Below are 14,416 nucleotides of genomic sequence, written 5' to 3'. Positions count from 1 at the left end.
TTAGGGACTTAATTTTATGTCTTAGTTTAAATTGAAAGTATAGAATATGAAGTTTTCTCACAATATGCCTACGGGTCAAATAGAATCTCATGACCACATAATCTATATATAATATAAAATGCACATAAAACAATAAGCATTTTCACCAAAAAATATTTACATATACATAATACATTTGTATCTAAATGCACATATGTGTTTTAAGTTAGTTGCGGTCTCAAGGAAATGAACCTCAATGAAGTAAAATGATGTTTACCTTCATCCTGGTTTATGGCCAAAACCACAGCTATGGTGAGGTTCCAGAGCTAAAGAGAACATGTCCTATTTGTGTGACTATATGAATACATAACCCACTCTTGAAATATAACGTTTCTTTTTAGTATAATTGCCTACTAAATGAAAATTTCTAGGAAAGTAAATAATGAAGTAACTTTTTTTTTTTTTACTCTGCATGCATGGAGACTATTCCTTATCTGTTTCAAGGGGTAACATATTTGGTAGTGATCCAGGATTTTGATAATACATTGTTCCTTGTTTTCTTAGTGCAAAGTTTCTCTCACTTCTTTCTGTAATGTAAAAGATTGGCATCTCATCACAGTTACCTCCTGTGGGTGTTGCGGTTGCTGTTCACATGCCCTCTTCCTGTGCATCCTGGGGTGGGACACTTGAGCACATTTTCATGCATGGCAAGAACTAAGCACAAAATATCACATAAAAGAAAAGAATAAAATACCATAAATACATACACTAACAAATTGATTTCTCAACATTGCATTTAAATGAGTTTAGTTTCATACTACACCATGCTCCCTCCCAATAGATAATTGGATTGAAATAAACAAACACTTAAGAACTTCAAAAATGAAATTCAGCAAGCTTGTTCAAGTTTTAGCTTCTCTAAACTTCATGTCACGGTTAGCTCTAGGCTTAAAGGAGACTATTCTGCTTGTATTTAACTTAAACTGAAAAGCTCATAACCTTCCTTTTACATTAATGTGCTTTTCCTTAGGAGAGTGGATAGAGAACATTATTTGTCAGATAGTTGCTTCTATCTTTTTCCCACAATGTGAAGTTCTGAATATAGCCTTCTTCATTTCCTAAGAGATATTATTTCAACTCTTTGTCCATTGCCCCTCACCTCCACTGCCATTTGGTTACTGGTGAAAGAGTATGGTTGAGTGAACACGTGGGTAATCAGTCTGAGAACTGCTAGTCTGGTGGGACGGTGCTGAGCTAAGTAGATCGAGTGATTTGCAAAACTGTGCTTTGGAAGCAGTCGATGCTGAGGCCTTCCCAACACTGCAGTTTGTATGATCAAGAGGTGATTCAATAAGTAGGTTCAAAAAGTAGAAGATGTAACATATGGATACTTCAAAACTTAGAAAGAGGTAGCCTTTTTCTTTTCTTCATTTCCTAGCTCATAGAGGGGCTGTGGGTGGAGAGATCAACTAAGATTTGCTCTCTCTCAGGGCCCTCAGATGCTGTGGGATGTCCTGGGGTGACATCACAGACATCACATGTCCTTACGTGCCCAGGGGAGGCCAGGATGTGAGGCACTTCCCATATTTGGCTGATGCACTGAGGCTGAGACTGCTCGTGGGTTCGTGGAAGCCACGCCGCCTGGTGAGAAAGGACTGTGGGGTCCACAGTATGTTAACCGTGTCTTTTAATTTCTATATTCTGACACTTTGACATCTGGGGCCTTGCTAACCCTGGAGAGACTGCCCCTCCCAGAGCTAGCTAATACCTAGAAATAGTAAACACTTTTCAAATGAAACCAACTTATTCCAAGACCACATCCAACTGCCACCTTTATCAGGCTCTCACATTTCAGGACACTCTCCACCTGCCTATCCCCCAGGGCCAGTACCAGACAACTACAGACAGTCCCTAAGCCCCAGAACCCACTGAAAGAATTCAAACTAGCCAATCCAAAGCCTGCTTACTCTGCTCCTTCCCACAGAAGACACAACAAAGGCTCTTGTCCACAATTCCCCCTCCTTCTACTCCCCGACTGATCCTGGCGCTTCCCCATGTGGCCCTGCCTGGTGTGGCGTGCGCTCTCCTCTTGGGAATTGTGAGTAACAAGTTATCTTCTCAAGGTCAGTTGTCTGCTGATCTATTGGCTGTACTGTACACCAGGTTTTCTAGTCATACACCATATTTTAAACACCTAGTTAGATGGAAATTGTCTTGACACAGAGAGAAAACTATATTTCCATTCCTATTTCCAAATTGGAGGAGAAAGGCGATAACATTGTGATGCTGTGGCACGTATAAGAGGCACCTACTTCTTTTAGGGATAAACAGTACTCACTTTCCAGGGGAACCCGTACTTTGTGGGGGCACCCCGAAAGGCTGCGGTGGTGAGGGTAGAGGCCTGTCACGTGTCCTGTGCCATCACACCCGGGGATGGGGCACTTGGTCTCTCTCTTTTCAGGCCTCGGTGAATCTATAGAGAAATTCAATCAAGAGATTCATGTGGTTATTCTTCCCTTCCCATTCAATAGAGTGGCCTTGCAGGGTGACATTTTGACTTTATTCAGTTTTATCATCATAAACATTCTTCTCACACTGCCTTGAATAAGACCCTCAACTAAGACCTGTGGAAGCAAAAAATGTTTTCAATTTTCTTAGCTTTCTAAGCAAAGGTTGACACAGGGCGAGGGAGTGTTAAAATACAGAGATGGTTCTAAGTTGTCATGTCACATATTGTAGTTAGAGCCTCATTATGAAAAATCAACCCTACACCAGAGGATGCACAGGCTCCTGAAAAAAAAAGTGAGAAAGAAGAAAGAACTTATTTAAACCAAAACTATCTCCTATTGAAGGAGTCTTGGAAAAGTCAGATTCACAATGACAAAGCAAGTAAGCTACCATATCTGAGAAGGCCCTGTCAGGCCTTGTCCCTGTGTGTCCCCGGCAGCACGTGGCCCTAGGGTTTCTGGTCCAAGTGGCTGCTACTAGCCATGTGTGGGGCCTGCTCCAAGAAAAGTTAGGACAAGGAGTCAAGGATGCCATCTTGTGCCATGCCCAACCAACTGGCAGTGCTGCAGAGGCCCGAGATTCCAAAACCCCAATGGATTGCCACTTTGGATCAATATGCAGTAGCCACAGAAAAGAAACTGTTGATTTTACTCTGAATGCAGAAACTGAAAACTGAGGCAACAGGAAGAAGGCTTGGCAAAGAAATGTTCTTGTGGGAGTCTTACAGAGAACGGAAGTCCAGAGAATGGAGGCCGCCTTGAGTGGTCTAGAGAGTGCTGCCAAGAACATAGGGTAACGGTGGGGGGTCACAGGGCCAGCCAGGTGGAGAAAAGGGACACCTTGTAACACAATTAGTCAGGCTGCCACGGTACGGCAGCCTAAAGTGCTGCAGATAAGCTCGGGGTTTTAATTTCCTGGCACACACATTGCTGAATGTTAAAGGGTTATATAAATATATAAAATAAATGAGGACTAACATGAATACTGATGAGGTTAGAGCTAACACATAGAAATTTTCATATTTGTGATTGAGATGGTAGATAAAATAGAAATGCATTCTCACAGCCAGAATCACTGCCCTGACTTGAGCATGGAATGATAATACCAATCATGGGGGCAAGCCTGGCACTCAGCATTCCACGCACTTCGAGGAACCAGAATTAGAACCAGCATGGGAGCCTCAGAGAAAGGGCCAGTGTGGAACGGAGGTAGGCTGCAGGCTTCTCAGAACACGAAGTATCAGGAATAATGAATACACTTGATGCTGAGAGTGAAAATAAATAATCTATACGATCCTGCCACAAGCAAGCCGCTGGGATGGAGTGCCTGGAAGAGTCCTGCCGCCCGAGGATGCAGAGGACCCATATGTTACTGCTCCGAACACGGCACCGAGAACAGCACAATGTCGCGGGATGTGACAGACGTCTCCAGGGTGGAATATTGCGGTGAGCAGACTTGCCTCCGTGATACTATGCCACCCCAGTTGTTGGATTATAAATGGTCCTGGGCAGATGGGCACAGTAGGCTGTATGTAATGCAATTATTTGAGGGCATGATATGAGCAAAGTGGGAGGAGCCAAGGATCCTTCAGGTTATCACACACACTGCCAGGGAGGGGAGGGTCAGCAGAGAGAAAACTGTAAGTTGTAAATGAGAAATGAACAGCTGAAAGTAAGGATGCCCTGAGTAGCAGGCATTTACGTTTAACGAGAGACAGGATTTAAATGCCGTGATATCGAGACGATCCTGTGTTTTCTGTAAGAGACAAAGGGGCATATTAAGAATTTTGACATGTTCTATGATTTTGTGGACATATATTTTATTAATCCAAAAATGATGCCAAATTTCAAGTTGAGTTTGGCGTATAATATCTATAGACAGCTAGTCAAAAATCCTTGAAGTTTGATTAAGTGAAATTAGGACGGTTGATACCATATGAGTGAATTAGAAAAAAGGAAATGCAATGTGTATTTTGATGCCCTTCTTCCCTTGGATCTCCTCCAAGTGAGACCACATTGAAAGCTTTGGCATTGAGCATTTCCCCTCTTTGCCACACTATTTGTCTACAGGAAGCCAGAGAGGGTGTGAGAGATAAGGCAGGGCTGGCACCTGCCCAGGTGTGGTCCACTGACAGTCCGTCAGGCACCTTTGTCTGCTAGCCTCTTCTCTGCGGGGTGAACAAAGATGCTGATGAAATGCTCTATAGGGCAGAACCTGTGTGCACGATAAGAAGCCAGAGCTTGAGCTCTTGGGTCTCTCAGGCCTGGCTCCTCTTCTTCTTTTATTTTCTTCACCAAATGCTGCATAATGAGGGTAATCCTATACTTGGTGACCGACCTTATATCCTGGTTTGCCTGGGACTGTCCTATTCACACCTGATATAGTCATGTGGTTGTTCATATCACTCCCCTTTACTCTAAAAGTGTAGTAGGCTGTACAATAAATTATTTGGTGACTCTACTTATATTGTGACCTAATGTCTCACTAACTGCTTAACAGCAACAGTATAGCCAAACTTTTCTATTTTATAATTGCCTACTCATCTGAAGACTTAGGTAGAATGATATTTTAAAATCCTAGTGTTCTCTCCTTAATAGAGGAATCATATGCCCAAGGAGTATGGCAATGAGCATGGTATTTTGGAAAGAATGGTTATCATTTGGGATGAGTGTTGACTTAGAAACATAGAAGGCACGTCAGAGAAAAAAGTGCCTCTTATGCCGCTTGCTCCCACATCTGGAACAAGCAATAAGAAAGCAAATACTTAATTTGGACTCTACAGGCATCCTTTGGATGAAGCCTGTGGTCCCCTGCAACATAGGCTTCACTTTTCTTTGCTTCTGTTTCATACTAGTCTGGTCTGCATCTCCTTGCATAGGCTTTTATATTCCAAGGCAGGACCCGCCCCACACAATTGGATATCCTCTTGACTCATCCAGCCCATTAGTAATTCTCTAAGTTTCCAACATGAGCCATATTTACAAACACAGATTCAGATTCCATTGCTTTGTTAATTTTTGTAAACAAAAAAGTTTTAAAAGTTGTATAAAAATGACCAAAGGATTGTCAAGTATTTTAAACTATGGCACAAATAAAGTTTCTCCAAATACTGGATTTCTTTGGCTGGAAGATATCATCAATTGTAAGATAAACATTTTCTGTGCTAGTAAGAAAGAAAAAACTATCAAAAATTAAATTATGCTAGACCCTCCTGATTTCAGAAATGTTAAAAACAGGAAAATTATGTATCTTAGAATGAATAAAATATAGTATATTGGAAATTATGGGGTTTGGGGATTTGAAGTAAATTTCATCTTTTTTCTGATTTTCTAGTTCATTAAAAAAACCACACAGGTAAGTTCAACAAGTTGCATATTATGGGAGTGCACAGAGCTAAATACAAGTGTCCTGTCCCAAATCACACACTAGTCGTTTATATTGTGTCCCCATCCCAACCTTGCAGTATGTTTGCAAAGCATTATTATCTTGCTCCTTACCACATGACATTATTTTATTCTTTTCTGTTTTTTCATCTCTGAGCTGCAAGATATTATGTGACAAGATTGAAGGTGCGCACTAAATGGACTTAAAATGACAAAACATACAATTCATTTCTGGATAAATCTCATCAATCAGAACATCTAAGCCATGCTAACGCATTATTCTTGTAAGCTCTTTGGGTCCACGATCTTAATTTTCTCTAAGATACTCCTCGTCTAATTCTGTGGTCCTCAAACTTTAGGGTGCCCAAGAATCAGCTGAGGAATTGCCTGAAAAAAATGCAAGTTCTGGAGCAGTGAGTCTGATGGGATCCTGGAGATAATCATCTTAAACAAGCCCTCTAGGCACTTACGGACCATCATCTGCAAAACTTCGCATATCTGTAGGAATCATCACCAGGCTCATCTGGTGCACGACTTGGGGTGAGGTTGTGGGGGAGTATCTTTATGGGCCCAGGGGACACAAATTCCCTAAAGTCTGAGGAACAATTTTTAGGTCTCCAAGCACATTTACTCTCTCATTCAGGTTTGGCCCAGATATTTTTGGACCCTGAGTTAGAGAGCATGTAAAAGCATAGGCTTATAAAAGCATTAACATCCAGTTTTATCCTAAAAAGGATCAGAGCATCCTGCCTGGCTTGCAAGCAGCTTGAAATTATTTTGAAGCTCAAAAGGAGTCAGACGATCCCAGAAAGAAGATAGCAAAGAAAAATTAAATTTCTAAATTGATCTGATTAATAAAATGATTTAAAATCCCATAAGTATTAACATACTTTTAACATGTCCAATAAAGTACTTTTAAAAAAGTACTATATATTTTTTAAAAACAGTTAAATGAAAAGAAATAGAGGCAATGATCCCTTTTTTGTGTATGAAAACACTGCAAAAGTGACCAAGCTGATCTGAGAAAATCTAGAGAATAGGAAAAAAAAAGTTTACTTTATAATATAAATTAGTTTTTAAATCACGTCTTCAAAAAGCTGTCTGGAAGAAGCAATCAGATCTTACTAATTTTTTTCAACCCTAAACAATTTTATCCCTAAAATAAATGCAAAAATATGTCTTACGTTTATTGTTAAAGATTTGTCTTCCACCAATGTCAATAACTTTGGTTTGCCTCCTTTCCCCTGCTAGATGCTCCAGCAGAAACCTGTCCAAGTCTTTGTAGGTGTTATGGAAAACACAACCTTGCTCAGCCTGCAGAGCAATTGCCTGCTCCAGCAAACTTAAGTTTCCCTTTGCTTTCTCCAGGTCAACAGACTCTTCTGTCATCGCTGCCAGGCACTCATTATCATCATCCTCAGTCCCAGGGAACGAGGGCTGGGCTTTGCCATCCAGTGGTTCCATGTGAGCACTCTGGGAGTCTCTCCTTTCTGTTTCAGAATCACACATGTTTTCACAAGAGATATATTTGTCTCCTTCAGTTTTTATTTCGGGAACTTCCAGTAGGTCTTTCCTATTATCCACTAAAATATACTTTGGGACTCTATGTGGTTTGGTTTCTTCTGAGAAGTTGGAGCCACTGTCCCAACCATTTTCCGCACTCTCAGAGTTACTTTCATTGTCATCAGAGGAGCAGAACCGTAGCTGGGAATCCTTGATTTTGTCTTTTCCATCATCGGAATGAATCATAAAGCACTCATCTACTTCATCACTCTCTGCTTTTAGAGACTGGATGCCGCTGTCATTTAAGTTTTCATTTATGGTCTGGACAGATGTATTTTTTTCAAATTTCCCCAAGTGCATTAAAGATTTGACCATGAGCTCTTGACAACAGCCATATCTGTCTTCCTTCCCACTGGAGTTTTCTTGTGCAGTTGAATGAAGGTTGTCATCCATAGGATCTATCATGATTTCTTCTATGGGAAAAGAAAACCAATATTTGAAAAAGAGCAAAAAAGTATTTTAAGGAAGTTGCTCATATACATATACACAAACACATATGCATATATAATATGTGAAATATGTGAATATATGGGCTCTATCAATTTTATAAACATTGGGGAGAAAAATATACATCCTCTTAACAGAAAACAAAGTAGGGGCCGGCCCGGTGGTGCAGCAGTTAAGTTCGCATGTCCCGCTTCTCGGCAGCCCAGGGTCGCCAGTTCGGATCCCGGGTGCGGACATGGCACCGCTTGGCAAACGTCATGCTGTGGTAGGCGTCCCACGTATAAAGAAGTGGAAGATGGGCATGGATGTTAGCTCAGCACCAGTCTTCCTCAGAAAAAGAGGGGGATTGGCAGCAGTTAGCTCAGGGCTAATCTTCCTCAAAGAAAAAAAAAGGAAAAACAAAACAAAGTAAAACTTAGACCTTAATATTCTGAGAATTACCTTTAAAGAAATGAGCTATTCAAATTTTCAGCATATTAAGAGCTAAGTGCTTCTAGAGTGCTGAAATAAATACTTAATAACAGTGCTGAATGTGAAATTATTGTTACTGTACCTCTTATATTTGCAAATCTTAGCCAACCAGAAGGAAATCAAATATACATAACACTGTACATTTTAAAAGAAATAGTCACCAGATTTCTCTGTTACATGGCAATGCATTTTCAAAGCTTATTTGGTTTATGTTCTCTAGCTCCAAAGTTTCTCAAACATGCTTTCAGATTTTATGGAATGTGAGCTAAAATATAAAATACATCTACATAGAGATGATAACTAAAAGAACTGAAATGAAGCTTTCAAGACTTCCTAAGTACTTTCATAATTGTCACACGAAAATTCTATGCCAAGGAAAATATAAGTAAATGGGAAAATTAGCACGATCAAATAATATCATAAATAGTTACACATTTTCTGGCCTGGAACTTGAGTGCATTTGTGTAAAAGGAAATGAGGCAAGAGGTAGGGATGGCTGGAGGATGTTGAACCTTAACTGGTTGTTCTCAGTTCAGGGCCAATTAGAGTCTTGACAGTCAAGAAGCCTTGTGACTGAGAACAAGTCCCCAAGCGCCAGTCTGTCTTGGACAGTGCGCTGGGTCTCTGTTGTTTCAGTGCAGTTGTAGTGTCACCTCCTTTCACTATCAGTAATGGCCCAGCTGGGGTGACAAATTGCATACATTTATGTATGTATGTGTAATACATACATTGTATAGATACATGTATGTACAATGCAACTGACTATATATATACATATGGTCAGCCTACCCAAGCCTGTCCCAGCGCAAACACACCAATTGAGGGTACAGATTCTCTGGTGACCTAGACCTGGCCCAGCATGAAGGGTGGTTTGGGGAGCATGATGCCCAGCACACACCAGGCTGTGAATTGCGCCAGACAACCCAGCAATGATCCCTTGATATTCACTAAGACAAAAAAAAAATAAGCAGGACCATTTCTGTCTCAAAAGGCAGGGTGGGGGATGGGAAACACAAAATAATAAGCCACGTTAAAGACTGTTAAAGACACCAAATGAAGTGCATTCTATGTTAATAAACATCTTTGGAGAGAAGAAAAGCACAGCCATCCCGTGTGAGGGCTGTGGGAGAGGGTGTCTGTGCAGAAGACAATGTGCCTTTCTGTGTTTCATTTGATTTTTTATAAACATTGTCTCTGACAAGGACACTCAAAAATACATCTCCATCATCTTCCTTTCTGGTAATTATCTCCCTAAATCAACACTGGACTGCCAGGATCAAGTAAATATTGCCATAGTAACTAAAAGCATTTTTGGATGAAGGGAAGAATTTAGTCACAACACTAGCCCCTTTAAATAATGCTGATTATAGGGTGCAGTCTTTTGTTGGGATCTATTCAACATAAACTGAAAAATTTAACATTTTACTTCCTAGAAAAGAGGCTGGATAAACAAGCACATAATATTTGATAGGATGGTCTATCCTCTCCTGAATTCATATCGGAGAAACTCCAGGTTTAAATAATATATTAAACATAGTCTAAAATGCAAATGAAGTTTTTCTCAATATCACGGTTGGCTATTAAGAGAAGTGTAAAGGGTTATGATAATTTTAAAGTATTATGAACTACAGAAAACAAATAAAAAGCATTTTCAGTGAATATGCTCAATTCATTGAACTATTCTCTCACTCCACTTAACTACCCACATGTGTACAATAATGATTTATAGACATTATACCTAATTATGCATATTTGGGCTGTGTTAGAGTGCTAACAAAAGCTCTCGAAAGCAACAATTACCTCTGTTGCTTAGCTACATAGTTTAAAATATTCCTATTAAGTGCAGATCACCAGAGAGGCGGGAGTGACAAAAATGCACATGTGCACGACAATGCATTTCCCTGTGCCGCTGCCAACTGCTAGCATTTTGGGTCATTTCCAGTTTACATAATTGTTTGGTTCAACTGTTTGTTATATGCTAAAAGAAAATATTTATTAATTATTCTTCAGAAAAAGAGGAGTCCTGCCGATAGAGGTGCCTGTGTGCATCGCACGTGATGGTTTCCAGGGATGTTCTGCAAACGTGCAAACCAACTTTCTGTGTACCCACCTCTCTCTGGTTTTCACTGTAATTATAAGAAAAAAAAGTTGAGTTAGCGTTTGAACCTGACAGATCTGTGACGAGGTGCTAGTTTCTCTCAGCTTTGTAATGGGCTTCCTACATTTTTTATGCCAGTGTGTTTTTATTTTCCCTGGTGGCCTGGTGATTTATCTTGTGCCTTTGCCTGAAATAGCTAAAAGAACCATGCCTTTAGAGTTAGAGGGACCTAGGTTTGATTCTGGGCCTGGTGCTTGTCTCTGTGCGAACTTCACCGGGTTCCTTAACTTTTCTGAGCCCGGTCTCCTCACTCGCACAATGAGGCACACTGTGGAGGTTACATGGGAGCACATGGAAAGCAGGTGACACACAACAGGTATTCAGTATGTGATGGCTCTCTTCTCCCTTCCCAAGATACTATTTTAGAAGATAATAACTGCAGAGGATACATGACCCCCTCCACATGAATAAGCTGGGACCTGTTTTTCATTTAGAGTAAGTAGTGAAATTGACCCCTGCGAACGGGCATAGTCCATAGTGCGGAAAGGGCCAGCCCAGGTGACCACCTGTGCCACCCATGTTATGGCACGGCTCATCAGCTGCTGTGGGAAACTGGAGGGTCAGTGCACAATGCACAACATGGAGGGAAAACCTCTGTGGGTTTGAAGTCCAGAGACTGGGGTCGTGTGATCGACCCAGCACCACCTGCCTGTGTGACCTTAGGCAGGTTGATGTCTCCTGAGTCCTGGGTCTTCATCTTTAAACCGATGATGATCCAATGACTGGATGATCCAGTGACATCTTAGGACAATAAATTGATGTATTCCTGGCATGGTATTCAGTTATTTATTTCATTTAATCTTCACAATAACTGCAAGAAAGGTACTTTCTACTCCATTTTATAGAAGGTACACTATGGTTCCAAGGAGCTAAGGGCTTACTCAAGATCACACAGTTAGTCAGTAGGACGGCTGAGATCCAGACCCAGGGCCATGTGCCTCCCAACTCTATGCTCATCCCTCTGAAACAAGCTACCCCCAGTCCTCACAGCCTAGGAATGTCCTATGTCATGGCTGACGTTTACAAAATGCAGCAACTCTTAGGAGAAACCATTCAGAATACTAATAGCCTATTATTTTCCCAAGTTTGGATATTTTCAAGAGTGAATCTAGTAGGAAGATACTAGAATACATTTGTCAGTAAAAAAAAAAAATGATCCCTAAATTATAAATAAAAATATGTAAAAACAAATACAACAAAATAAAAACTAATAGATAGCCCGACCTCAACTTTCTCCATACTGTGACAGTACAGGTCAGAGAATTCCTAGGGTGCATTCTTGGGGGCAGTCAGAGAGGTGGATAGCTACCAAGCACAGCCCTTTCTCTGTCATGAGGGCACTTCAAAGTATGGGGGAGGGGGGAGGAGCTGGAGCTGGGACGACACTTTCTTTGAAGAATGAAAAAAATAAATGTTTTTACCTGATATGTGAAAGTTCACATTTGTTTATTTTATTTAAACCAAAATCTCAACTCTAAAGTGTCTGGTAATCCTAGAATGTGTATGCTAATGGATTCTTGCATATATGTCAGCTGTTCTCCATCAAAACAGCTTAAACAAAAGAAATCCTATAAAAGTTACGGTTGTTTTTAATTGCTTTCTTTCCCCCAAATCCCCCCAGTACATAGTTGTATATTTTAGTTGTGGGTCCTTCTGGTTGTGGCATGTGGGACATCGCCTCAACATGGCCTAATGAGCAGTGCCATGTCTGCGCCCAGGATCCGAGCTAGGGAAACCCTGGGCCACCGAAGTGGAGCGTGTGATAAAAGTTATGTTTTGAGAGTTTGATTCCTTTAGTATAATTGGATTTTATAATAGTTGGACTTTAGCTCTGTTTTTGTAACTATTTAAGTTACTTTTATAGGTAAGTTAGTTTTCCAGGCCTCTTGAATATATAAATTTTGCTGGGAATAAAAGCCCTAGAAAAATGAATTTGTCCTTGAAAGTTCTAATATTGGAGTGGCTTATCCTTCATTTGCTATTTGTTGAGCGATAATACATGTTAAAAGTATCATCCCAGCCCTTGGAACTCCTAATTTTCCCAAATCATGAGTATATGGTTATAAACTGGAGACTCCACACACTTGGTTAATCTCACTTCAAGGTAACTTTTCTTTTCCTTGTCTGCATTAGGAAAGCATGTGCTTGTCCTACCTCCTGGTAGTACTACAAAAGCTTGTCTTCTGTTTGCCCCGGTAAAGAGGGTGTATTTACATGATTTTGCCCACATTCTCTTCTATAGCCCTTAATGCCCACCTGAAGCTCTTTGAAAGACAGCCAGTTGAGGGTATGGGGTGTAGCTTTGCCGTTAAATGGATTCAAGCTCATGACCTCAGCCTTTGGGAGCACTCTCTTCATTTTCTGAACTGTCCGCTGAAGACACAATTGGGCACACACCTGACCACGTAAAGACCTGGGGATACCCAGAATAAATAAGATGATAGATGATGAAAAGCCCTTGCACTGGGCTTGGGCACTAACTCAACTCTCTTTCCTTCTGCAGGATGGGAGCTAACTTGCTTGAAGGACTGAAGACAACTTAGAATTTTGCTCTTTTGACCAGGGATAGGAGCATCTGTGACTTGTCGTTTCTGGAAATGTGACTTTGTGATTTGACGTTGTAGAAACATTGCTCAGGCTGCTTTCTAAAGGTAGCCAGAGCATGGGGAGAATTAGACTGTGAAGCACGGTAAGCTGGGAAATGATGATTTTGTTTGCCCTTCAATTGTTTCCTAATTATCTTCTTTCCAAAACCTACAAGCTGCATTACTTTAAGCATTAAATTTCTTTGGTCTTCAGTGATCTCATCTGTAAAATTGTGACCATGATCATATGTACCTCATATCATTGTTGGGTAGATTAAGTGATATAATTTATGTGCCCGGAATATATTAAGAATTAAAAAATAATGGCCACTACTGCTGTAATTTCAGCATATTCATTATTATTAGTAGTGGTTCTAGGACTAAATATAAAAATAGTTAACATTTGTGAACCTGCAAATTGATGTCCATCAATATTTATAAATGAATGTTTAACTGAGTGCATTTTGACGACATATTTTCCTGGTTAATATTAAGCATCTATAATGACCACACAACTACAATAGAAGGTGGGAAGTCAGCGGATAGATACAAGTCCTTGTCCTTGCAGCACTTCCAGGGATATGTTGGTGTAAAAGAGGCCCATTTCCTTAAGCATTTGGCAAATTAATGTCAGCCAGATAAATATACTTCAAGTCTAATCACTCTGATTCAAAGACTTTCCCTAATACTAGATTCAACCTTCAATTTTCATGAATCAACAAAAAAACTGACCAGCTCAAGGAAACACGGATGATTATAATTTACAGATGAGCCATGAGGTTTTTTTTTTTAAAGATTGGCACCTGGGCTAACATCTGTTGCCAATCTTCTTTTTTTTCTTCTTCTTCTTCTCGCCAAAGCCCCCCCGTACATAGTTGTATATGGTAGTTGTAGGTCCTTCTGGTTGTGCTATGTGGGATGCTGCCTCAACATGGCCTGATGAGAGGTGCTAGGTCCATGCCCAGGATCCGAACCAGCAAATCCCTGGGCCGAGGAAGCTGAGCGCATGAATTTAACCACTTCGCCACGGGCCGGGCCCTCACCATGAGGTTTTAAGCCATATGCTAAATATAGAAAAGCCAGAACATTTACTTAGATACTGTCAAATCCGAATACAACTCTGTTTTAACTACAGAATCTCAAACTACTTGCAAGCTAAGATTACTGGAGATCTAATGATTCTGATCTATGTGCTCACTTAATATGCTGTAAAATCTTTTCCATTAACACCTATTACTATTACTATAATTCTATATGCAATAGGTATTTATGATCTAAGAATCTTGTTGCTGTTGGTTTGTATAATATATCCGTCTTTTCAA

The 14,416-nt window shown here is 40.4% G+C and overlaps 1 protein-coding gene across 4 annotated transcripts in view; it reads right to left on the bottom strand.

The window, feature by feature from the left end:
* The window catches only part of LOC103554151 (ST18 C2H2C-type zinc finger transcription factor), a 98,542-nt gene that overhangs the window by 47,521 nt on the left and 36,605 nt on the right, over positions 1-14,416 (bottom strand). For 2 of the 4 annotated variants that reach the window (XM_070630607.1, XM_070630609.1), the window contains exons 6-8: positions 7,055-7,846; positions 2,318-2,452; positions 603-693 (exon numbers count right to left, since the gene is read on the bottom strand). In XM_070630607.1, the coding sequence (XP_070486708.1) occupies positions 603-693; positions 2,318-2,452; positions 7,055-7,846 (1,018 nt within the window). The remainder of the gene's footprint in view (positions 1-602; positions 694-2,317; positions 2,453-7,054; positions 7,847-14,416) is intronic. The other 2 variants (XM_070630608.1, XM_070630610.1) reach the window with 1 other exon arrangement.

This window comes from Equus przewalskii, chromosome 8 (assembly GCF_037783145.1).
Source record: "Equus przewalskii isolate Varuska chromosome 8, EquPr2, whole genome shotgun sequence".
Lineage (NCBI taxonomy): Eukaryota > Metazoa > Chordata > Mammalia > Perissodactyla > Equidae > Equus > Equus przewalskii.
Note: the sequence above shows the minus strand (reverse complement) of the source record. Positions and strands in the feature narration are given on the sequence as shown.